This window comes from Sesamum indicum, linkage group LG6, assembly GCF_026168435.1.
Source record: "Sesamum indicum cultivar Baizhima isolate 11 linkage group LG6, ASM2616843v1, whole genome shotgun sequence".
Taxonomy (NCBI): domain Eukaryota; kingdom Viridiplantae; phylum Streptophyta; class Magnoliopsida; order Lamiales; family Pedaliaceae; genus Sesamum; species Sesamum indicum.
Genome location: NC_142662.1, coordinates 1,713,257 through 1,738,582, shown reverse-complemented (window position 1 = coordinate 1,738,582; position 25,326 = coordinate 1,713,257). Strand labels below are relative to the sequence as shown.

Below are 25,326 nucleotides of genomic sequence, written 5' to 3'. Positions count from 1 at the left end.
TGGGAGAAACTGTATATGTGAATGCTTCAGCAGTTTGCATGTCAGCCGTTACGCTTGTTCTTTTGGTATTCAAAACACGTGTTAGTACTATACTTCTTAACGGAAAGGGTGGTATCATTATTATTACTACTATTATTATTATTATTAAGTTTCAGATTCTCGACTTCCTTTACATGTAAATCTGTGTCCAAATGTTGCACCCCAAATTTCCAAAACTCTTTCAAAAATTATTTTTAAATATTATAAAAGCTCTAAACTTGTATTTCTTAAAACTTCTCTCTACTTTCTAAAAACTTTTATCCACAAACTTTTCTATTATATTAAATAATCTTAATTTCTTTTAATATTTTTAATTTTATATTGCATGTAGTGCTTTTAATATTAACCTCTATACCTTCGTCGATCCCATTAAAACATATGTACATTTATCTAGATATTTTCTAGCGAACTGAAAAATAGATCTTAAAAACATCCTATATTTTCAAGAAGTTTAAAATTGAAAAATATTGAGCAACATTCATAGTGTAAAAGAGGGAAATGACATTCATTATAAAGGTATAAAACTAATTAATCACGAAAGCAAGATCATGAGATCATTTTTTATCAAAATTCGGGAAAGAATTAAATCAATTGTTTTATATGTAAAATAGTTAATTTGTTATTAGGTTAAAATAGAGCTATCAACGAATACGGTAAGATCTTATCCAAAATCATGCCTAAGAGAGATATATTTTATTAAATAATTAGTCGATGCTGCATGCAGTTCCCGTAAGCATAAAAAATTATAAAAAATAGGAGCGATGAAATATCACTTGATACGATATGCATGTCGCGAATATTTTATAGTTGAGAGTTCGCCAACCAAGTGGAAAGTGGTCTGTAAGCAGCACACCCGAGGCATATCTATATATATAAATATATGTTTGTATATATAAATATATATGGATGTTTGCATGTTATTGTATAAGCATACAATATTAATTGATTGATTGAATTTTTTTTTTCAGATATGTGGTGTAGATGGGAGCTTCAAAGTATAATAAAACCAAAGATTCGACAAGATAATAACCAAATATGGGGATGACATGTGTTCTAAATAATATATCCCTTGAACATGGTAATTAAAATAGAACTTTTTCTGCTTCTTTGCTTTTGGGATAGGTGAAATACGATCTTGCATATAGAGTAAAGTATGTCATTCAAACTGTGAAGGACCATATATGGTTCGACATACCATACCAAAAGACATGGTACAATTTGAAGATGACCCATGAAATTATTTATGGCACATGGGAGGATTCAATTCGAAAGCAATCCAGATACATGGGAGCTCCCGAAAGATGGAATAAAGGAATTATTGTTGAATAGGAGCACAAAATCTTCCAACAATCAATTGGTGCATATGTGATAAGATACGTCTTTTGGGCGTTCAAACCTCGAAGGGTTCCAATTCTGTTGTAAAGTCATTTATGTAGATGGAACCTATTTGTACACAAAATACAAGTATAAAATGTTGATTGCAGCTGCTATGGATAGGAATCAACAGGTACTCCCTCTTGCTTTTGCAATTGTTAATGAAGAATCCTATTCATCTTGGAAATAGTTTCTTCTATAGTTGAGCAAACATATTATAAAATGGCAGCTTGGGATGTGCTTTATTTTTTACCATCACCTCGGTATCATTAGAGCAGTACACGAAAGTTCGGACTTTATGCCACCTCACGGAGTGCATTGGTATTTCTTGAAGCACATATGTTCTAATTTCAACAGTTATTGCAAGAATGTGGAATTAAAGGATTTTTTATTGGAGAGTTGACTCTCAATATCAAATTAGAAAGGGCAATCGAATTGTGGAGGATATAAAGAGCCACAAACTAGAAGTGTTTGCATTCTTAGACCGGATTGACAAGAAAAAATGGACAGTTTCTCATGATTGTAGATGGCGATGCGGTATTCTAAAGACCAACATGTCAGAAAGCATCAATGAAGTTTTGAAAGGGGTTCGTCGCCTATTGGGGACTACAATAGTTGAAATAACACTTGTCCGTTTTGTCTATTATTTCGTGAGAGGATGGCGAAAAATGATGTAATGTTGAACAACAATCAATTATGGACAGATTAAATAAATTATAATGATGTTATTAAAGAAACTCCCATATAAATCAAAGATGATGACACTTTGTCATTTTTTTTAACCTTGTGACTGGCTACCAAATAATGGAAGTATATGTAGAATAAGAACAAATTTACCCTAAGGTTAATTGAATTTTTTGCAGGTTTTCTAATTATGATGCAAAATATTATACTCTCGATATGGTCACTGTTACTGAAGGTATTGAAAATATTGAAATCCATTACACAGAGTCTACCCAATCGCATATTACACAGAGCCTACCCAATCGCATACTCACATAACTAAAAAGTTTATATCCCATGAGGATGATGCAGAAGAACCTCCTATGCGGACAATTTTGCAAATTTTTCAAGACCATGATCCCGAACTAGATGAAGTGGAATTTTCAATTCCACCCGAGGATGGCGAAAATGATGTGACATAAATGTTATAGTTGAAACATTGGCACAAGGTATGCCATAATCTTCTGAACCAGCTATGCCAAACACAACTATTGACCAAATATTTTATCACTCTGTACCATTATTTGAATAAATATTCCCCAAGATACCCGCAGATTCCATTTATGTTCCAACTTTGAATTATACAAATTTTATGATACTAATGAAGGAAGGTTTGATGTGAGAATAATCTTAAAAAATAAAGAATATTTAATAGGAGCGATGAAAGACCACTCGATACGATATGCATATCGCGAATATTTTGTAGTTGAGAGTTCGCCAACCAAGTGGAAAGTGGTCTAAAAGCAGCATACCCGAGGTATATATATATGTGTGTGTGTGTGTTTGTATGCATGTTATCGTATAAGCATACAGTATTAGTTGATTGATTGAATTTTTTTTTCCAAATATGTGGTGTAGATGGGAGCTTCAAAGTATAATAAAACCAAAGATTGGGCAGGATAATAACCAAATATGGGGATGACATGTGTTCTAAATAATATATCCCTTGAACATGGTAATTAAAACAGAGCTTTTGTTGCTTCTTTGCTTTTGGGACATGTGAAATACGATCCTGCATATGGAATAAAGCATGTCATTCAAACTGTAAAGGACCATACATGGTTCGACATACTATACAAAAAGGCATGATACAATTTGAAAATAGCCTATGAAATTATTTATAGCACATGGGAGAGTTCAGTTCGAAAGCAATCCAGTTACATGGGAGCTCTCGAGTAAAATATGGCAAAAACACGAGTTGAGAATTGCAGCGAAATAGTAAGACAGTTTCCAACTTCTTGATGGTATGTCTGTTGGGGGGATGTCGTTATCCATGTTGAGGGTTGCTGCCTGTATTTATGGAGAAAGAGTCCCTCTTCCCAAGAACTTTGGGGTGACCTGCAATTTCGAGAAAGCGGGCGAAAATTCGGGGATAAGGCACGATATTATCTCCTCCTTGACTTAAGCAGCACGTCTTTGGTTGGAGGAGGACTCTCTCTATATGTGAACTCTTACTCTGCAAAGAGTCCTCCTAGGTCAAGGAATCCAGCTTTTTGAGGCTCCTCCTTTCCCCCGGGGTTGGGCTTGGAAGGCAAACCTTGTACCAGGCTTCCTTCCTGGGCCGATCTTAGTGTACTGAGCTTCCCTCTTGGGTTAAGCTTGGTAATTTTTTAGCGGGCCATCCTCATCATGGATTGGTAGGACTTGGCTTGGGCTTTAGATCTCTTCATGGGCCCAACGAGAAGAGGATGCCTTCGACTTCCTTCCTTTCCCAATCTATTTTCTGGGGGGGACTTGCCAAGGTTGCCGATTTGTTTGCTTTCTGGGGGATACCCATAAAGACCCCCTATCAAGTGTTTTTGGGTCTCATAGGATGTTACAAGCCTCTCGTTTTTTTTTTCTTTTTGAATCGTTTGGACCTTTTTGGGCCAATTTATTTTTATGCACATCATTGAGAAAGAAAAATATATCATAAAAGGAAGTCCATCTTAACTATCATAAATCTACTATATATCTTTCATTTGTGTTGATTAATACTAATATATTATCTACAAATAAATTTTTTTAAATTAAAAAATTGGTCTTAAATTCAAAATTATAAATTTACTTGATAGTCTATTTGATTTGGATTATTACTTTTGAAAAGATTGTTTGAATGGTCTTTTTTAAATTTTAGGTTGATTTATATATATGAAATGCTATTGAATAGTAATTTAAAATTTATTTCTTCGTACAATATTTATCTAAAAATATAAAATAAATCAAACCTTTGAAAGCTCATATATTTGTTTCATTAATTTGTAAGTGCATCAAACTTTAAAATTGTATTTCTTTTCTGTTGTAACTAGTTTTAATATATTTTCAAGGAATCAATTATCAAATTTTCTCTTATTTAACTTTTTCAACTATATATGATAAATAATATATTGTTGAAAGGAAAATTTTAAGGTAATTTATCATATTTTATTAAAATAAATATACACTTGATGTGGTCGAGGTTTTTGTGCTAAAGGATAAAATCGGGAATTTTACCTCGGCACAATTGCGCACCAGGTGAACTGCAATTTCCGCAAAAAGGGTGTTGTTTTCAAGAGAGATGGGGACTATTCATTAATTCGTTTTTGTTTATGAGAAAATTAATTTATTTGAATCTTAAAACATCTCGGATAAAATTTATGGTTATTACATAAATATTGTAATATAAAATAAAATAGAGAGAGTATAAGTTGGATTGCTCAATGTTCATTTAAAAATTTTGAAATGTTTCAAGTTGATAATTCATATATCTCTCAATACCTATTCAATCCTTGTTATTGGTAACTATATTAAAAAATTATAATATATAATACAAAAATTTTAAAATATCTCTTTTCCATTCACACTTTTATAATAGTATAGACAATATTTCTCTATGGTTTTGTGCCAATTATTTTTTTCTTTTTATGTTCTTTTTTTTCAAAGAACGGATATGTGTAGTGATTGTTTAGTAGTAGCATTTAAATGTTGGGATATTTTTTTAAGATAAATTGCATAAAAAAAATTTGTGTTTTTAAAATAGCTAAAAGTTCCCAGTGTTAAAAAATAGGCAAAAAACTGTTGTGCTTTTCAAAATGTTAAATATTCTCCCCTTCTGTTAAGTAAGTCCTAACAGCATTAATTTTTTTGTTAATTATCCGTTATAACCTTCTTATAACAACCATTGATTTTCAATTTGTAAAAAATGAACGGTTTAAATTTTAAATAATTTAAATTATATATATATATATATATATATTATATAACTTAGATGGCGGCCACGGTGAAGCCATTACAGTCCGTCGGCCAAACTGTTCTAGGCGATGTCTTCGTCGTCCGTTCACAAAAGGGCCTGCCAAAGGGGGCAACCTTGCGTCGCCCCCTTCTACAAGGGGTGATCTCCGCTGCTGCCAACCCCTTCTGCAAGGGGGAGGCGGCCAGATCTGGAGCAACGTCGCCCTCATAGCTTGGACCTGCACGATGGTGGTTGCCAAGAGAAGAAGGGCGATCTCCGTCTTTTAGGCGCCATCGCGGGCATGTAGGTAAAAAAAAACATCTATCTTTTTAAAAGTAAAGTAAAAATGATTTATTTTTTTCAAATTTATTTAATTATAATATTTGATTTCAATATTATTTATAATGAATAATATACTTTAAAAATAATTGATATTAATTTTTTGGTATTTTGATATTCAATAGTATTAATTATAAATAAATAAAATATATTTAAATTAATAATAATTTAGTTTAGTTAATAGTACATAATTATTATAAGTGACTTTTATATTGCATATAAAATTTTAATTTAAAATGTGAATTCTAGTATACTAAATATGTATTGTGTTTTTTTTTCAATTCAGCTTTTAAATTTTTAAAAAATGTATATACATTTTAGGAGTTTTGTATTAAATTAATATATTTCATGAATAAATATAATTTATTGTAATATATTTGGACTCAATAAATAATTTAAATTAATTAAATATATTTAAATAAAATAAAAATATAAATAAATTAATTTAAATATGAAAAAACAGAGTGGGGCTTTTTTACTGTATTTTATAAAACACAAAGAGTTTTTTGCCTATTTTTTTAACACAAGAGAATTTTAACTAAATTTTGAAAACAAAAAGGGTGTTACGCAACTATTAGAAGGAACAAGTTCTATCATATATTATTAAAAAAATTAAATCTTGTACATTAATATTTTGTTCTATCATATTATAGGTGAATAAAGAAAAATCATATAAAGTACGCAGTAGTTATTACACCTCAAATAATCAAATTACGTTTAGTATATCTTACTACAAAAAGTATTTTTACAGGGGATAAGTAGTTAATTGATTCCCATTTGTCTTTTAACTTGTTTTATTCTTCAAAATATTTAGCTTACAAGATAATTTATTTAGTTAATTTTCATTTTTTATCTAATGTAATATGACAAGAGATCTAACTAATTGTCATTTATATCTATGCTAGGAAAGTTCTCAATGGACTAAATCCTATGAGTTTTGATGATTTTTTCTAGTTATTTTGTGTTATATCACAATGGTATTTTTGAACATTTTTGTCTATCTTATTACAAAAAGTACTTTTTTATAAAAAATAAGTGATTCAATTGATTCTCAATTATTTTTTTATACGTGTTATTACACTAAATTCATAGAAGGAATGCAAATTATCCCTAACTATTATCTAAACTCATGTTCCCATAAATTCTGTCTCGTTTTCGATATTTTTATTTATTATTATCATGTTGATTGCTGGTAACATCTTCCTTTTGCTTGATTTTTTGAATTTTCTTTTGAAATTATTAAGGGTCTCGAAATTTGAATTTCAGAGTCTGATGTTTTGGTCCTCTTTTTTCTTGAGTAGAGATACCATCACCTTTCTTATCAATATCACTTGATATATTGACTAGTTTGTTTAGCTTTGGGTTCAGTATATTTCATATTTATCTTTTTCCTACAAATTTTTGTCGTTTATATCATCATATATTGAATACTAATAGAAAAAACTAATTTTTCATACAAAAATGTTCCCACTAAATAATATAATTGTTCATTCAACTCAATGCATGATTATTAAAAAAATGATTTTCATTAATAATTATGGCAATTTAATTTATGTTATTCCTATATCATATAGGAATAATATCAGATAACTATTCCAGAGTGGATAAATTTTTGTAAGGTTCTACTATCTGGCTTAAGGAAAACAAATATAGGGTAGACTAGTAATTAGAAACGGGCTAAGCTAACACAAAATACACCATGTAGTTTGAGATTGTTGTTATCCTGGTCCAACCAGCAGGGTGCATTCGCCATCAGTTTGAAGTTTGCTACCTTATCCAAAGTACAAAATATCCTCATGGAAATTTTCATCAACTCGGTCTAAATAGCTGTAGTTTATGCAACTGAAGCACCAACCCAAGTTGCTGAACAGCATCTGTAAATCTGTCCCCAAAACTAATCCATCTGAATACAAAAGAGAAACGACATCCCTAATTACTTGCTCAGACAACTTTGCTTCCCAAGAGCCTATTCTTTACAGGGAGAACAAGATACCCACAAATCCTACACTCGGCCATCTATATAGGTGTGGCACAGGTCGTCCTAAAATGGCCAGTCTGGCAACAGCGGCTACAGTGCACAACGCGTTTTGACTGACCACGATCTCCAGTTTGAGTTCGTCTTTTTCTTGGCTGGCCGGGTGGCCTCAGTGACTTAGGTGGGTTCACAATGATGTCTTCAGTAGAATCTTCAGCTTCTGGCCCTCCAGACATCTCCCGCCAGAGCGTTTTATCAGGAATAGGATGTATAGTCTGAGAGTATGCATTGCGATAAGTAGCCACTGTAAAACAACTCTCAGCAAATCGATGAACATTCTGCCTACAAGAAAGGAGAGCTGCCACAGCATGAGAACATGGAAGTCCATATAGCTGCCACCCTCGACATAAGCAACAGCGGTTGCGGATGTCCACGATATTGGTTCCTTCATGGGATATAACTTCGAACTCAGCTTCATTTGCTCGGAGGACTTGATAGGTTCGTGCACGGTCAAGAGCCTCGGAGACTTGCCTTTCAGCAGAAGGAACCAATACTGATGTCCACTGTGTGCTGGCTTCACGCCGCTCATTAAACCAAGTCATGAGCTGCCGACGGATACACTCCATCATCTGAACTATTGGGAGCCCAGAAGCTTCAAGAATCCAAGCGTTGAGTGACTCAGCAACATTGGCTGTCAGGTTACCGAAACGTGTCCCCTCGAAGTGTGAATTGGCCCACAAGCGAGGTGGGACACGCCGTACCCAATAGGAAGCATCTTGGGATATCTCTTCAATCTCCAAAAGTTTTGCCTCGAATTCTATGACAGTAAGAGCATTGGCAGCTTCCCAGAGAAGGTTGACAAGAAGGGTATTGTTGAACTCCTTGCAGAAGCTCTCACTAAGATGAAGCATGCAAAATCCATGAAAAGCAGTTGGGAAGTTCAACTCTACTGCATCAACAATGCTCTTTCGCCTATCGGACAAGATTGTAAGCCTTGGCATGTTTTCAGTGTTAGTATCAAGAAGGTTATGCAGCTCAGAAAGAAACCACATCCAGGTTTCATCATTCTCTTCGTCAACAACACCAAATGCTAAAGGGAAAAGTGCCCCATCTCCATCAAAACCTGTAGCGAAAAGCAGGGTTCCAAGGTACTTATTTTTCAGAAAGCTCCTATCAAGTCCAATAAGAGGCCGACAAGCATTCAGAAACCCATAGATTGATGCCTGGTATGAAATAAATAGGCGCTGGAAGCTATTGTCCAACGGATTGACACAAACTGATGCTATACTCCCCGGATTTGTTCGTCTTACTTGGTTGCAATATTGTGGCAAAAGGCGATAATCCTCTTCAAATGAACCACGAAGAGATGCCATGAAACGCTCCTTTCCTCTCCATGCCTGCTTGTATGACAGAGTTATACCATGAACACGATGAATCTCCTCAAGTATCTCTTTCGGCTTGCAATGTGGGTTTTCCTTGAGGCGTTCTTCAACAGAGCAAGCAACCCACTGAACAGAGGCTTGCTGATGACCAAGATGAGCTATTCCACTGCATTTATGCTCTGAATGAATGGTCCTAATGGTAAAAGTGGGAACACCAGGAAGCTTAGCAGCATGAACTCGCCACGGGCATCCCTCACTAGCACATTTGGCAGTGAAACGATTCTTGTCCGACTTAACTGTCTGTATCTCAAAATGCAGGGCAATTGCCATGTCCCTCAATGCCCGACGACAACTCTTCACATCAGGAAACTCTTGCCCGACAGTTAGTTCTTGCATGGGAGCAGGAAGTTCTGTACGGGATTGAACAATAGGAGAAGTGATCACAAATTGAGGCTGCAGACCAGAAGATTGAGGGGTGGAGATGGCACCCACTTCAGAGTTCTGATGGACAATAAGATCCATGTTATTGTCAATGTCATGGTTCTCCATAACAGCCAAATCATTATCCTCTGCAAAACCCAATTCATCGCCCTGTGAGGTAAGAGCCAATTGTCTGTTATGGTGGAGTCCCCCACTATCATCTTCATTGATTCTTGATTCTCCAATTTCACCATTCAATGCTCTATGATCAACCACATCACCCTTGTTCTCATGCTTGCTGTCTTGATCATACTCATTATAATATTCACCATCCTGGCCATGTGGAAGATCCATTGCCTGGTCAATTGCCGGAACAAGAAAATAACTGTGACTGATACCCTGTCCTAAACCCATCTCATTATCATCCACTGCCCTTAAGTCTATATTAGGCTCATGGTTCTGTACCAACGTTCCTACGGAACGACCCTGTCGAATCTCCATGTTATGACTATGCTGAAGACCAAATTGCAGTTCCTGAACTAACGGCATATCTCGTCTTTAATCAATCACCAGATCCTGATTCCATTTGTTACACAAAGCTAATCAAACTCTTATTCCTCAGGTGCCTTTCCTCTCCTTCTCAGACTATGTACTGACTGCCATTCAAAATCCCAACCGATTAGATATCCAATTTCCATCATATTAGTTCCTGATATTCTAAAAATTCCTTTCTTTTTACATCATGTTCAATTCAAATACTAAAAATGAACTAATCACAAGCACATGAGCTCATACAATCACATAAACAATTGCACATATAATAAAAACAAGAACCATCTAAAAAACCCTTAAAAGGAAAAAAAAAGTGACCCACCCAATTAAACGGCAAAAACAATTTGAATCACATCAAATCCTACATCATTCAACACAAACCACAACAAAATCATCCAGAAGTCCACATACGCCCCCAATCCCAATCAATCGAACAGCAAAACACAAAAGAAAAAACCACCCCTTCATTCAAAAATTCAAACAGCCTCGAATACATCGAAACCGAAATTCACCCCAGCAAAAACCAAACAGAAACAAAGAGACAAGAAACACAGCCAAACCAAACAAATCAACTACGAACCATAAAATTAGGGTTTACACACAACACCACACGCAGATCAAAACACACACACACAGAGGAAGAAAAACATCGACGAGTTCGAAACTTTTTTTTGGCGGGCAACACATATTGAATCGTTGGGGTTTATATGTACCGAAAAGAGGAAAAGGAGAGAATTGAAAATACCTGAAAAAAGGAAGGGCAAAGGAAGCTCAGAAAATTTTGAAGGGCAGAGGCGAGGAGCGTTCGGAGCTCTCCAATGCCAACGACAAACGCAATGCTGGACTCAGATAGAGGGTATTTAGGTCATCGCGATTCATATCCGTCTCCTCCTTTTTCTACATTTCCCATACTGCCCCTCACCCTGCACTAGTTGCCGTACTCCAAGGGTAATATTGGACTCTCATATTTTTTCAAACTGAGAAAATTTAAATGGACCCTATGAATTACCATTACTATTTATTAGTGGTGTGATTTAATTTTAATTATAACGTCAAATAACACAATATTCACTTTTTTATTTAATTTTTAGATAATTTACCATGTCAATTTCGTCTGCAAATTTTTAAGATAGTATTTGAGTGAGCTTATAATTTTTTTTAATATATTTTATAAGATATTACAAAGAATTTAATATTTTTCTAAATAATATATTTTATAATAGTTGAAAATAAGATGTATGAGCTTATAAGCTCTTTAAAATAAATTAAGTAGTTGATAACAAATTTCTAATCTTTGAAATATTATCTTATTCAAACGCTTCATGAATTTATTCCTAAAATAAAATTTAATATTTTATAAGTTTTCAAAATATTTTATTAGATGATATAAGGATATAACATCTTTCAAATTAGTTTAGTCAAACACCCTCTAAATTGAGTTCCAATAATTTCATGTTTTTCTTTTAACATTGTCATGCATTCAGAAAATGCACGAGTCCAATGAATCTAGATAATTGTTCAAGGTTTGGGCCAAAATGAATGTTATTCAAGGGGGACTTGCAAAAAAGGCATTAGCACTCTGAAACCCAAGTTAGTATTGAATTTTTAAAAATATGAAGATAGAAAAGTAGATAAATGCAATATAATTGAGATATAGTGAATAAAATTGGTGAAAATAACAAGAATACGTAATAATGTGCTTGTGGAATGTTTAAACAATGTTTAAAGAGCAACAAATGTGTGAGGGACGAGAGGGAGTGAAAAATGTGTCAGAGGGGTGTGAAGGGTATTCAAAAGGTTTTCTCTGTATGAAGGAGCAAACATGTATTTATAGGGGCGTCCCTTCTATTGGAGGTCTATCCCCCACCCGAGATTCTTGCAGAATGTGGTTGGAATGGTTGGAATAAGATTGATCTCTCTCAAATTTAGTACTGATTGATCCCCTTCGAATTTGAAGGGTAGTTGGGGGATACTCCCCCCCCAACAACCGGGGTAGGCTGTTAAAGTCTGTTAGAGTTTGAAGTCCTTCTTCAGTCTTAGGGGGTACCCCTCATCCGCAGTGGGTCATAGCCACTAGGAAGTTTTTTCTTACTCACTTTATCTTGGGGTACCCCTCGTTTGTAAGAAGTCTCAATAGTCAGGGAGTCCTCTTAAGGCTGATGTGCTCCAAAGTGGTTGTTGACACATTCTCTCGCATTGGAACAGAATTCGTTTGACATTAGCGGGTTCAGATCCAAAGGTCCAAATTTATTGAACTTGGTTCTGTCTTGAGTGAGTTATGAATTTGTTCCAAACTTGCCTCAGTTTATTTATAAATAATATTTATTATTTGCTCATTCATATGTAAAAAAATTATGGTATTATATGTGAATTCTTAAATAATTTATATATATCCAACTCCGTATAAAAAAAATAAAAAGTTAGTAATGTATTTTAATTATATAATTTATTTTAGTAAAAAAATTATGTTAATTTAAATTGAATTACCTATCAAGAAATTAAAAAAATTAAATGAATGTATTGTTTATATTATATAATTCATTGTACATTAAAAAAAATTATATTAAAAGGATGGATTTGAAAAGTCATAGTCTTTTATGGATTAACAATACTTTATAAATTATATTAAAAGGATGGATTTGTATCATTAACAATAATGCTCATTCATATTTTATAAAGACGCAAAGCAAAATTATATAAAAATAATTGCTAAAGGGGCGGGGCGGGATTTTGCAAAGCGGATCAGTCTTAGATTCGATTGAACATTATTGTATTGTACGATTATACTTTTTTACTTAATGAAATTTATATTTATTAAAAATAAAAAATAAATGGCACATATATCTAATTTTAAAAAATTCAAATATGTAACAATCATATGATTCTTCGCTCTATAAATAATATTAACAAATGATAATATTTGGTGAAGTTTTTTATTCTTTTTTAATGGGGGAAAAAAACATAATCATGAGCTGATGGGTGTTCACAAATCATAAATAGACGTGCGTCCACGTGCAGACTATGTATTATTGGCAATTGCGTGGAGGAACATACCATTTTCATCAGATTATTAATATTTTGTTCTTATGGGAATAGAATCTAACTAAAATTGATGAACTGTATACCGATGATGAGAGATGAAAAAATTTAATAACCCACCTAAAATCTCTTCATCTTTATAGAATAGAGACTACCATATTAATTTCAAAATCCCACTAATTTAAGTAAAATTGTTTACATATAAAAATAAGATTTAAATATTAAAATTAGTGATTGTTTGAAGTATTTCTTGATTCTGCACTAAAACAATTCCCCCACCCACACACAAATATATAAAAAAAAGATAAAATCCAGCTGAAGAATTATTTGAAAATGATGAGAATGAATTGGAATTGAGGATGAATTCTTGTTGTTTTTCAAGGTCGGACACAGCCTGTGAATCTGAAATTCAGTTGGTAACAACGGTCTGTCGTTTTCTGGGACGCGGATTGTAAATAATTTTCCTCATTAATTCATGATCATCATGATTTGTAATCATCATCCGTTTCGTCTCCTTCGCCGCTTCTTCTCATCTTGTTGCATTGGAAGAACACTGATGTGTGTGTGTGTGTGTTTTCCAATTCTCTTTTGTGTTAATGATATGGGCAATCGAGTAATCGCAGTTTCCGAATGCTTTTGTTTTGTGCGTGCAGTCATTTTAATCAATGTGCATTTTTCGGTGATTGTTACTGGTGGTAATTGATGGGTTGCTAGCACGGATTTTTGGTTTATGTCGACATGATGAAATTTAGGTTTCTTTTCTCCATTAGTTGGAATTTTGTATGTTTTGCGATGTGAATTGGTTTGTGTGTAGTGGTGAATGCCGGCTTCTGAAATGTTTTTTTTTTGGTATATGTCGACTTGATTCTTGATTTGTTAACCTAATTTCATGTTTCGACTTCTCTTAGTACTGATGTTTGTCCCAGTGTTATGCTTTGGTTGGTTTTGTTGATTGTTTTTGTTGTTGTTTATGCTACAGTTGGAGTGAGTGAAGCCTCTGTTGATTTCCCCGGGAGAAGGATTTTTGACTTGATAAGTTAATTGAAGAGTGAGAAGTAATGTAGGATTTGAGTGTCTGAAGATTTCAGGTGATTCCTGGAGATACATTGTTGTCATGGCTGCTGAGATTGCGTGTGCACGGAAGAGGAAACACCGTGGGTTTATGACTGTCTTGTCGGCCGCTGCCTGTGAATGGCTCTTAATGTTTCTGCTCTTTGTCGATGCGGTTTTCTCATATTTGCTCACGAGATTTGCTCACTATTGTGAACTGCAAACACCTTGTCCTTTATGCTCAAGGCTTGATCATGTTTTTGGGGAACGGAAACCAGGATGTTATTGGAGTCTAATATGCAGTAACCATAAAGATGAGATCTCGTCTTTGGTGTCTTGTACTGTCCATCAAAAACTTGCTGATGTTCATGGGATGTGTGAAGAATGCCTTATGCCAATTGCAATGCAGAATGATTCTGAGTCGTGTAAGTTGCAGGTTGGTAAGTTATGGGTGAACGTTGAGCGATCTGTTCTCCAGAACTTGCTGCTGAATAAGCATATTCATCTTGGTTCCTCAGGGTGTAAGACCTGTTCGTGCTGCAACAAGGCATGGAAAGCTAAATCTAGTGCTGAAAGATTGCTCGAGCTTCACCAAGTTGTTTTAGGGGCTTCTAAGGCCAATCTCAAGCCTCCTCTGCCTCGTGCGCCTGTCCGCAGTCGTCTCAGTCGACGCGATACCATGAAGAGGCTGAGAGATAAATGTGTAGGTCCAACGACACAACGGTCAACTGGGAGAAATGGTGTTGGCACATTGTCCAATGCAGGATATGCCAAGCTCAAAATATCATCCGATTCTGAGTCAGAGGTACCATTATCAGAGGATGATGATGATGATGGAAGTATGAGTTGTAGTAGTACTAATTATAGCAAACATGCATACGATGTTGGATTTGGCATAAGAGACCTCACAGAAACACCAGAGAACAATGAGGCTTCAGAGAAGCAGACACATCGAAGTTCTGAAATGAAAGATCAACCTGATCTGCTTGATTTAAATGAGCACAATAATGTCAAATTTTCATTGTCAGATGCCTTGATAGATCGTGGTCTGAGAGAGCTTAGTTGGGAAGTATCTCATCATAAGCCAACTCCTCATTTGATCACAAAGCTAATTCCATTAGATGATATTCCAAAGCGAACTGATGTTGTATCATTGGGTGCATCAGCAGAGACTTCCAACTTTTCTCTCCCTAGCAGTTCAGCCCTCTCTGCACTACCTGACCTTTCTGTACACACAGTTCCTTCTTCATCCAACACTGCGACAATTGCAAAGAACAGTAAGCTCCCATTCCTGCTCCCACCTCTCCCCTATACATGGGTGTGTTCGTAAGCATGTATATCATCTGTCTTTGCACAAAATCATGCTCGGATGTGATTATAGCATCATTCTGTCAAGTACTGGGTTGCTCTAACTTGTGAGATGTATTTGCAGCAACAAATATTGGGGAACCCTATGAAGGAGTACACAGATCTGCAACCATCCATACAGAAGCTGCTGCAGGAACTACTTCAGATGATTCTTGTTTATCAGAGTCAAAGAGTGAGGGTCTACCTGATGCACTGAATCAGAACGCTGAAACCATGCAATTATCAGGTGAGCATGAAGTTGAGCCAGTTGAAGAAGTACATAAACCTGGAGCTGTCCATATAGAAGCTGCTCCTGGAACTACTTCAGATGATACTCGTTTATCAAAGTTGAATAGTAAGGATCTAAATGATCCATTGGGCCAAAGTAATGAAATCATGCAACTATCAGGAGTGCATGAAGTTGAGCCAATTAATGCCTCTGGCACTGCTAGAGCTGAAGATGTACATAAATCTGCAGCCATCCATATAGAAGCTGCTGCAGGAACTACTTCAGATGATAATTGTTTATCAGAGTCTTACAGTAAGAATCTAACTGATCCATTGAGGCAGAGTACTGAAATCATGCAACCATCAGGAGAGCATGAAGTTCAGCCAAATAATGTCTCCGATACTGCTAGAACTGAAGAAGTACATAATTCTGAAGCCATCCATATAGAAGCTGCTGCAGGAACTACTTCAGATGATACTTGTTTATCGGAGTCAAATAGTAAGAATCAAACTGATTCATTGAGCCAGAATACTGAAATCATGCAATTATCAGGTGAGCGCAAAGTTGAGCCAATTAACACCTCTTATACTACAAGAACTGAAGAAGATATGAAGTCTATGTCGCTAATTTCTATGTCTGAGTTGGGCTTATTGCCAAAACAGACCAGTTCCAAGCCTCATGATGAACAAAATGAATCTACCAAAGACGAAGAAACGAGTTCTCAGGCACTTCCATTTTCAGCGTCACTTAAAAGAAATGACTCAAGCTATGAATCTTTGGATGGAATCAGTGTCAGTGATACTGAAGGTGAAAGTATTGTTGATCGACTAAGAAGACAGGTCGAACATTACCGAAACTGCCTGAAATCTTTATATAAGGAATTGGAGGAAGAAAGAAATGCTGCTGCTATTGCAGCAAATGAGGCAATGGCCATGATTACAAGATTGCAGGAGGAGAAGGCAGCACTTCATATGGAGGCCCTGCAATACTTACGAATGATGGATGAACAAGCAGAGTATGATATGGAGGCACTCGAAAGAGCTAATGATCTCCTTGCTGAAAGGGAGAAGGAACTACAAGACTTGGAAATCGAGTTAGAATTCTACAGATATAACATTAGTGATGAATCAGGGATAGAGGATATACAGACAAGAACCCCATTTTTGGAGAATCATGTTACGGCCCATTCTCAAAACAGTCATGCTACTTCTAGTGGTTCAAAATCTGCTAAAGTTTCAATAGCCAATGGTAAATCTAGTCCCATGAGTAGTTTATTACCAAACTTTGAGGATGAAAAACTCTACATCTCAAAATGTTTGAATCAGTTGGAGAAAAATCTCCATCAAGCTTATTGTAGTGGGAATTCAGAAGACCTGCCAAATGGCCTAAATTCTGACAAGATAAAAGCTGAAGCTGGAAATCTCGAAGAGTTACCTCCCAACTCAGGGAAAGTGTTAAATGTTGAGCTTGAAGAAAATGCTCTGTTTGTGCAAAACAATAGTGCTGCATCAGATGGAAAAACTGCTCAAGACACTACACCAAATGGTACTTCTTCTCATGACAAGGAAAATAATGGTCATTATGAGAAGACTGCCAACTTATCAGAAAAACGAGGTCATATAAACTCAGCTGCTTTTGAGAAGGAAATTGCAGTACTTCATGACAGGTTGGAAGCACTTGAGACTGACCAAGAGTTCCTCAAGCATGCTTCTAACTTGCTCCGGAATGGAAAAGATGGAATGCAATTAATTCAGGACATAGCTCATCAACTACAAGAGTTGCGGAAGATAGAATTCAGAGAGAGATGACTATCCATCCTGTGATGTTGCTTATCATTCAATTGCAACGTAAGCATTTGTTCCCATGATTTTGTTTCTTCTATGCAGAATTCCCACAGTATCAGATATATCGTTTCTGGATGAAAATGGTATTGGTTTGATAAGATATCTACTTCTCAAAGTCACCTCAAAGCATTGCCAATGAGGTAAGATTAAGGTCCATCAAGAGTCTACGTCTAAGAGGTCTTGGATCCGAGTCTCATCTATGTATGGATATCGTAATGGTAGTTGAGTAGTTGGTTGTAGATTGTTGGTAGTTCAAGTTTGATTATTGATTTCTTACTTGTTTCTTGTTGTAATAATTTATGTAACCGATTCGCTTGAAACAGAAAAGGAAATGTGGATAGGATTTTTAGTGATGGAGGCTTCTGCTGTCCATACTACATGTTAAAAACACAACACCTATAAGTTACTTTGTGCAGATAAAGCATGTATAAACTAATGAGTAGTTCTACTTCTTGTTCTCAGGGGCTGTAGTGCAGTTGACGATAGAAACCTAAGTAACATATCTGCATCATTGGTGGAAGTGGAGCTCTATAGTGGAGAAGCACACACAGAGAGAGACATCTACATCAGTAACTAAGTTGGGGGGGGGTGGGGGGAAAGAATGCAATCATGAAGATGTATCTCAAGTGCCTGCACAGAAATGAAAGTAATTGCAAGTAAATTTCTCATAGAAGCTCCACTTACGGTTTTCTTCCCAGACGAGCAAAGTGTGCTTGAGGGTAGGAACATACTGAATAAACTAAGTGTTCCTATTTTCAGTTTCCATTTTCCAATCGGGTTTTGTTCTTTTCAGTGGTAGATGACCATAGATTCGGTTTTGTAACCTTTGAAAATTAGTTTTAACTGTAGAGTTACAGGTTGATTTTATTCTTCAAACTAGCTCATAGTAGGAGGCCATGTAACTTGTGTATATGTCTGTGTGCCCTCAGGTTAGCTCTAGCAAGGCCCTCCTGCCTTTTACTATCCATGTTAGCTCTAGCAAGGCCTTCCTGCCTTCTACAATCCTGGACATATTACATTGAGTTGTTTCAATATCTTTTGATCTCTTACACAATGCAAATTTGCTTGTTGAAATCTACAGGCTATATAGATTTCCTCATGTCCTCCCCTTCCTTCATCTCAATAACTCTACCTTTCTGACATTTTCTACATTGCATAATGTTAGAGATCCAATTTCTTTTGTTGTCAATGTGGATTCAGATGTGACACTCTCCAAGCAAGTCATTCGGTAACCGAATCAAACTGACAAATTCGGGTCATGTAATATGGACAGCAGAAGCCTCCATCACTGCAAAATATCTACATTTTTTTTAAAGTGAATCGATTACATAGACTGTTACATTAAGAAACTGGTAAGCACAAGGGTACTTTTACGCTTGCTGATTGAGTAATGTTTTGCAAATCTCAAATAAATAATTATAATGTTTTATTTAATATGAATTTGTAATTACATAAAAATTCAGATGTGTGGACATAATCAATCTTATATGTAATGACCAAACTTGTTTGTTTGTTTTTTTGTTAATTTTATTTCTTAGTTTTCAACTTTTATTTACTTGAAAATGAGAAAATCTATTTATGTTTAGATTTAATTATACTTAAATGTCATTTCAAAAAAAAAATTACACTTTTCCTTAAAAAAAAGTTTTAAAATTACATTTTCATCCTCTCTGATAATTCACCTTTTACACCCAACTTTCTTTCGCTAGGGTTTGAAAGAAAAATGCTGACATCATCAAAACAAATTACATAAATTTTCAATTTTACCCCTTATTTAACTTTTTCATTTAATAATCTTGTTCTTCTAAGAAAAAAATATATTAATGCTAACCTTACTCCATATATATATATATATATTATATTTATTCCCTTATAAGTATTAATAATAAATTATATTTCATCACAATATAAAAATAAAAAGACATATTTTAACTCAAGTAGACAGCGAACCTGGACGAGGATTAGTTGAATTTTGAAAAACGAACAGATAAGGTCAACTTAAAAAGTCTCTGACTCTCCCTAGAAGCACGCGGCCCTGTGCCTATCCCAGAATCAGTTCAACCTCACATGAAACACGAGCGTCTTTCTCAGCTCAGCATAACATAGTTCAGATTCACGAACCCATCTCTAGTTTCAGGCAATTGTAACTCTGTTCTTCAAGGAACATGCTTTTGTTTCCTTAATCGGGATGCATTGCATCTTTTGTCGTGCCTCTGTATGTTTACATCGGGAAAGACTTTTTCTTTTATAAGTAATCCCGACTACGTTTGTGTGCCAACGTTAAACAGCTCAAGCGTATTTGGATGTCTTGTGTTGGGCTATGGTGTTTGCTTAGAGGAGTGAAAATACAGTGGGAGGTGTTCATCTTGATTCGGTGAAAACCCAGATTTCCTAAGTTCTTGGTTTTGGTGGGCTTCTCATGTATTCTTTTTGCAGACATTTATTCTTGACAAAATTGAAGTCTTTATTTTGGGTGACCTTTTTTCTCCTATTACTTTTCCCCTAAAAGGTTGTTCTGAACACTGACCTAGGATTTGTAGGTTCAAGATTCTAATAGTTGAAGGGGTTTGTGTAAGATTTTAGGTTCTTGGAGAATTGTGGGAGTGCTTGTTTAAAGAAATTTACAGGTCCGTTTCTATCTCTCTTTTATTTATTGTTTTATAGTTTGGTTTCTGAATTAGTTCTTAAGATTGGGTTTTTTTTGGTGAGGCTTTTCCCCTTCAACGTTTGAGAGTTGAGTTTTCTGTCATTTGAAATGGGAAGTAAGTTTTGGTCGAATGAAGAGGAGAAGGATATGGTTGAAAGGGTATTAGGCAGTGAAGCTGCTGAATATTTTGCTTGGTCAGCTTCGAATAAGGTGTTGTCGGAGTTTACTGCATCTGGTTGGGATCTTGGAGTTCAGCAGGCCCTATGCAAGATTGTTGAGAGATCAGATTGGACGTATGCTATTTATTGGCACGTTTCGAAATCTAAATCGGGTAAATCCGCCTTGATATGGGGTGATGGGCATTGTAGAGAACCAAAGAAAGGGCAGGAAGTGGAGGGTAACAGTTCTGAGAATGAAAAATCAATGGAAGGAGACAGTAGAAAACGGGTGCTGGAAAAGGTTCATGCTTGTTTTGGGGGATTAGAAGATGATAATGTTGCTTCTAAGTTGGATAGAGTTTCAGATCTGGAGATGTTTTACCTCACGTCGATGTACTTTGTGTTCCCTTTTGATAAGCCTTCTATTCCTTCGCAGTCATTCAATTCTGGGAGATGTATTTGGGTTTCTGATATGAAACGCTGTTTAGAATGTTACGAATCGAGATCATATTTAGCAAAGTCAGCCCATCTAGAGACGGTGGTATTTGTTCCAACAAAGTCAGGAATTGTGGAGTTCGGTTCCATAAAGTCAATACCTGAGGACCGGAGCACCGTCCAATCCGCAAAATCTATTGTCGTGAAATTGAATTCAAAGAAAGCAAGAGCTGTTCCAAAAATTTTTGGGCAAGAACTCAGCATTGGAGGATCAAGATCAGGTCCAATTAGTATTAGCTTTTCTCAAAAGGTGGAAGACGATTCTGTTTTCTCTGCAGAATCATATGAATTGCCTTCTACAGGCAATACTCAAGTTTATGGAAATTCATCGAACAGGCACCTAAACAGTGACAGTGAAGTGAAACTCTATCCACACAGGAACCAGGCAGCAGCAGGGGGATCAAACTCGCAAGGCATTGAACAAGCTAAGGAGGACGCCTTTCTTCTCTCTGACGAGCGAAAGCCTAGAAAAAGGGGTCGGAAACCAGCAAACGGGAGGGAAGAACCACTGAATCATGTGGAAGCAGAAAGACAGAGAAGAGAAAAGCTTAATCAGCGGTTCTATGCATTGAGAGCCGTAGTTCCAAATATCTCAAAGATGGACAAAGCATCTCTATTAGGTGATGCAATTGCCTACATCACTGACCTTCAGACAAAGATAAGGATGTTGGAAACCGAGGATGGGAACCAAAATCAGTGTACTACCCCAGATATCGAGTTCCATGACAGGCAGGAAGATGCAGTTTTAAGAGTAAGCTGTCCTCTGGATTCTCATCCTGTATCTGGAATTATAAAGGCATTCAGAGAGCATCAAGTGATGGCACAAGAGTCAACAATTTCCATAACTGATAGTGGTGAAGTTGTTCATACATTCTCTATTCAAACTCAAAGTGGTGCTGCTGAACCTTTGAAGGATAAATTAGCTGCTGCTCTCTTGAAATGATCCCAGATGGAAAGTTTCCCTGTATTAGATGTAATTTGTTCATCCCATATATTTGTGTGTAGTATAAAGAGAGTGACTCATTATCTATTTTATAGTTCATCTGCCTGCAGGAAACAGCTCTATGCAGTTCCCCTATAAAATAGATAATTTGTTAACTATACACCTCTAAACATGAGTCGAAGTTTGCTCTTCCGTGTTCTTCTTTGTTAACTTCTGTTTTGCATCAAGTGCTCCCTTGAAAAGTTTGGCAGCAGGAGGCTTTGGAAATCTTATCTATATTTATGTCTGTATACACATATCCACTTAGTCAAGACTGCAAGAGATGTCAATGCTGAGCATATACCAAGAACTGGTTGTATCTTTTCTTTCAGCAAAGTGACTAGATTTCTGGTTCAGGAATTCTTTGAATACGGAGTGTTGGATATTATGCTTCATTGCTGTGTTCCAGGACTTTTTGACATGCAGATGCTTGTTTTCCTGTGTCGTGGGTACCGTATACAACTTACTAACATAAACAGCAACGTTTGAGCAATTGAGCAAATTTGAACTGTAAGCTAAGCAGTACGTCTTCTGTTTTACAAGGCCTGCAAAGCCAACAATCACTTACCTGAATGTTTTATTCTTTCACATCTGCACAAGTCTGGTTACAGAAATTGCATACAGGAAACATTTGCACAGGAAAAAGTTTTGAATTCAATCCTAACCAACAAAGATACAAATAAATCATATTTTCATATTGATTGATCACTAGTTAAACATGTTGTCAAAGTCCAAAGACAAAGCCACCTTCTTTTCTCCCACCCATGGCCAGGCCAAATTCAACTACTTGCTCTGGATATGCTTGAGAAGCGCCAGCAGGAAGAGGGGGGGAACGAGCCACAATAAGACGTCCTGCAAAGTTCTTCTGGCCGATCGTGCTCATGCACGGGCTTCCACCACCACCTGGAATATAGGTGCAGCCATTTGGCGAAGGCGGCTTGTTCTGTAGAGATGGTAGGAAAAGACGTTCCCCTTTCGTCCACTCTCTTTGGTTGCCCCCCAAAACTCGGGTAGCTTCATACGGTTGAACAGTGAGGAGAATAACTACTACTGCTAGAGCTACAAGAACACTTGTCAAAGACCTCATCTTCTCTAGCAACAAAAAGGTCTGATAGAAAATCTTGAGATTGAACACAAACTTGGTCTGTGTATGTCTATTTATAGTGCATGAAACATTAAAAAAGTAGTACAAGTTGAATGTTACATATATTCAACCTGATGAACAAAAATTGAATGCTGACCAGAAGATTGTCAAAGAATTAGAAATTGAATAAAGTCGCAAAGAGGAATAGTAAAAAAGATTTCATAGCCACAAATCTTGTTCTTAATTGCATGGATCCAACGTAGACGCTGGCACTTCGTTTTTGTTTCCAATCCTTATTTTCTAATTAACTTAAGCTCCATAGGGTAGAGCCGAAGGAAATGAGGATTTAAAGACTCAAAAATAGAGTTAAAACTGAAGTTCCCTTCTGCAAGTTGCCTTCAAGCATGCGTTCTTCGGCCTTGTAAGTCAAATGCATGAGCCTCTGCTGTTAACCAAAAAGGAAAAATGTGCTTTAACAATTTGTGCTGTTGGAATTTGACTGGAAAATTGCTGTTGGAATTTAATTATGCATGACGGCATAGCGCCGACTGTAGAAATTTTTAGGAGAGCCCTGAAATTGGTGCTAATGTAAGAAACTATGACAAATATCTTGCACTCTCCCCATGACAATGAAAGATTTTTTTCTTTTTTTTTTTTCCTGATTTAATTACTTTTCTAGTAGTTATATATTTCACTAGCAATTTCGATATCTGACACGAAAAACTATGACGAATTGCCCACAAACTATAACCAGACAATTGCCTAACATGAACAAGAACTAACAGTACCTTGTACAATGTCCATCTTAATAATTACAACAGGTGTAACCAAGAATAAGATAATGTATTATAACAGAAACATAATTAGTACAGAGCTTATTTTACAAAATGAGCTGACTGTTCTGCGCCAGCTCATGATATTAGATGGTCTTTAAAGTATCTAAACAAAAGATTTAGTGTAATATTTTTGGTTCACCATGCTGTAATGGATTAGTTGTTGTCAGAAGCTCATAAACGTTAAAACTTGCAAAAAAGTATTCAACTTTGTAACAAAACAACTAATACAGTGTGTTCAAGAACTAAGACAAGGTCACTTCCTTGCCTTTCCTTATTGTATGTCATCTGTTAAATTACATAGAACACACCAAGAATTATCTATACAGAAAAAAATAATCAAAGAAGAGATCAAAAAGATTTGTTCTTGAAACCCAAAAAAAAAGTTTAGAAATCCTATTTTCTTCTTTGTCATGGTAAAAGTTCCGGTTGTCACTGTAACTGTGCATTATCAGCTTTATTTACTATCGGTGGCGACTCCAAACTCAAACATTTGCTTTGGATATGCATCACTGGCTGGAGGAGGAGGGGGAGGAGCTACTTTGCGGCCAGCAAAGTTCCGGCCACTGATGCTGGCGGCACAAGGCCTTCCACCTCCTCCAGGGATCCATGTGCAGCCATTTGGCGCTGGCGGCCTGACAGGGCGGCGCTGCAAGGACGGTAGCAAAAGATTTTGCTCCTTCTTCATCCATAGCTCTTCTTCTTCATCAAGAATTCGAGTGGCTTCATGTGGTTTGATGCTCAGGAGAAAAACTAGTCCCATAACAATAGCTACAACAATCACTGTGGGAGACCTCATGATCATCTTGTTTTAATTCAGCAAGCTGCAAATAAATGAAATAATTGATAAGTTGGAAATAGTTATGTGATATCAAAACATGGAATGGTGGGCTGAGAGGTATGAGTTTGTGTGTGTGTGTGTGTATATATATACTTACTTGCATCTGCATGGGAACAATGAAAAGGTGTGACTTGAATTTTTCCATACATTATTCAATGGTATGCTGTATGTTGACTGTTGACGGCCGGGTTTACCAAGAAATCAGAAATTGAACGAGTCTTGGTTTTCTTTAATCTCCATATATATTTTGCCATTCCAATTAAACAGAAGAAATACTTCAATTTTAACTACAGTGTAATAATGAAATATTTAGGTAAACATAGGAAAAGGTAAAAATTGTTTTTTCTTTCTAACTATGACCACTTTTGTATTTTGTGTAATTTATACAAATTACATAATTTTTGTATCTTATCATATTAAATCACTTTTCGATAAAAAATTTCACCAGAAGGTGGTCGTAGTTCGGAGGTAAAATGCCGTTTACCCTGTGTGGCAAATCACAACAAAAAACAACAAAATAACACGACAAAATGTAAAAATGATAATAATTTAGAGAAAATTATATTGACATCTTATGAGGTTTGGCATAATTATGAAACCCCTCATTGTTTGAAAAATTACAAATACCCCCTTGATGTTTGATGAAATTATATAACCCTTGGATGGAGGTATGAAATTGCCAACTTTGCTCTTACTAATATATTTTTATTTCTTTTAAATTAAAAACTTATAAAAAAATCGAACGAGATGGATGGAAAAATTTTAAAAATTATAAAAAAAATT

At 35.7% G+C, this 25,326-nt stretch overlaps 2 protein-coding genes and 1 pseudogene across 8 annotated transcripts; 2 read left to right on the top strand and 1 right to left on the bottom strand.

Annotated features, from left to right (window-relative positions):
* Positions 1-7,172: 7,172 nt before the first annotated feature.
* LOC105165632 (uncharacterized) lies at positions 7,173-10,899 on the bottom strand. The gene is made up of 2 exons (XM_011084708.3): positions 10,740-10,899; positions 7,173-10,098 (listed from the first exon to the last, which is right to left on the bottom strand). Exon 2 carries the CDS (start codon positions 9,989-9,991, stop codon positions 7,682-7,684), a length of 2,310 nt encoding a protein of 769 aa, XP_011083010.1. The 5' UTR covers positions 9,992-10,098; positions 10,740-10,899; the 3' UTR covers positions 7,173-7,681.
* A 2,240-nt stretch (positions 10,900-13,139) lies between these two features.
* LOC105165633 (putative myosin-binding protein 4) lies at positions 13,140-18,577 on the top strand. Of its 7 annotated transcripts, none has more exons than XR_002287376.2 (4): positions 13,140-13,415; positions 14,013-15,360; positions 15,516-17,643; positions 17,966-18,577. XR_002287376.2 is itself a non-coding variant. In XM_011084710.3 (4 exons), exons 2-3 carry the CDS (start codon positions 14,148-14,150, stop codon positions 17,465-17,467), a joined length of 3,165 nt encoding a protein of 1,054 aa, XP_011083012.1. In that variant the 5' UTR covers positions 13,140-13,458; positions 14,013-14,147; the 3' UTR covers positions 17,468-17,506; positions 17,966-18,577. The 7 variants fall into 7 exon arrangements, 2 of the variants coding, with proteins under 2 accessions (XP_011083012.1, XP_011083011.1); XR_848099.3 differs by having other exon boundaries at positions 13,140-13,458; XM_011084710.3 differs by having other exon boundaries at positions 13,140-13,458; positions 15,516-17,506.
* Positions 18,578-19,512: 935 nt separating this feature from the next.
* Positions 19,513-22,154, top strand: LOC105165635 (transcription factor MTB3 pseudogene; annotated as a pseudogene).
* The last annotated feature ends 3,172 nt before the right edge of the window (positions 22,155-25,326 follow it).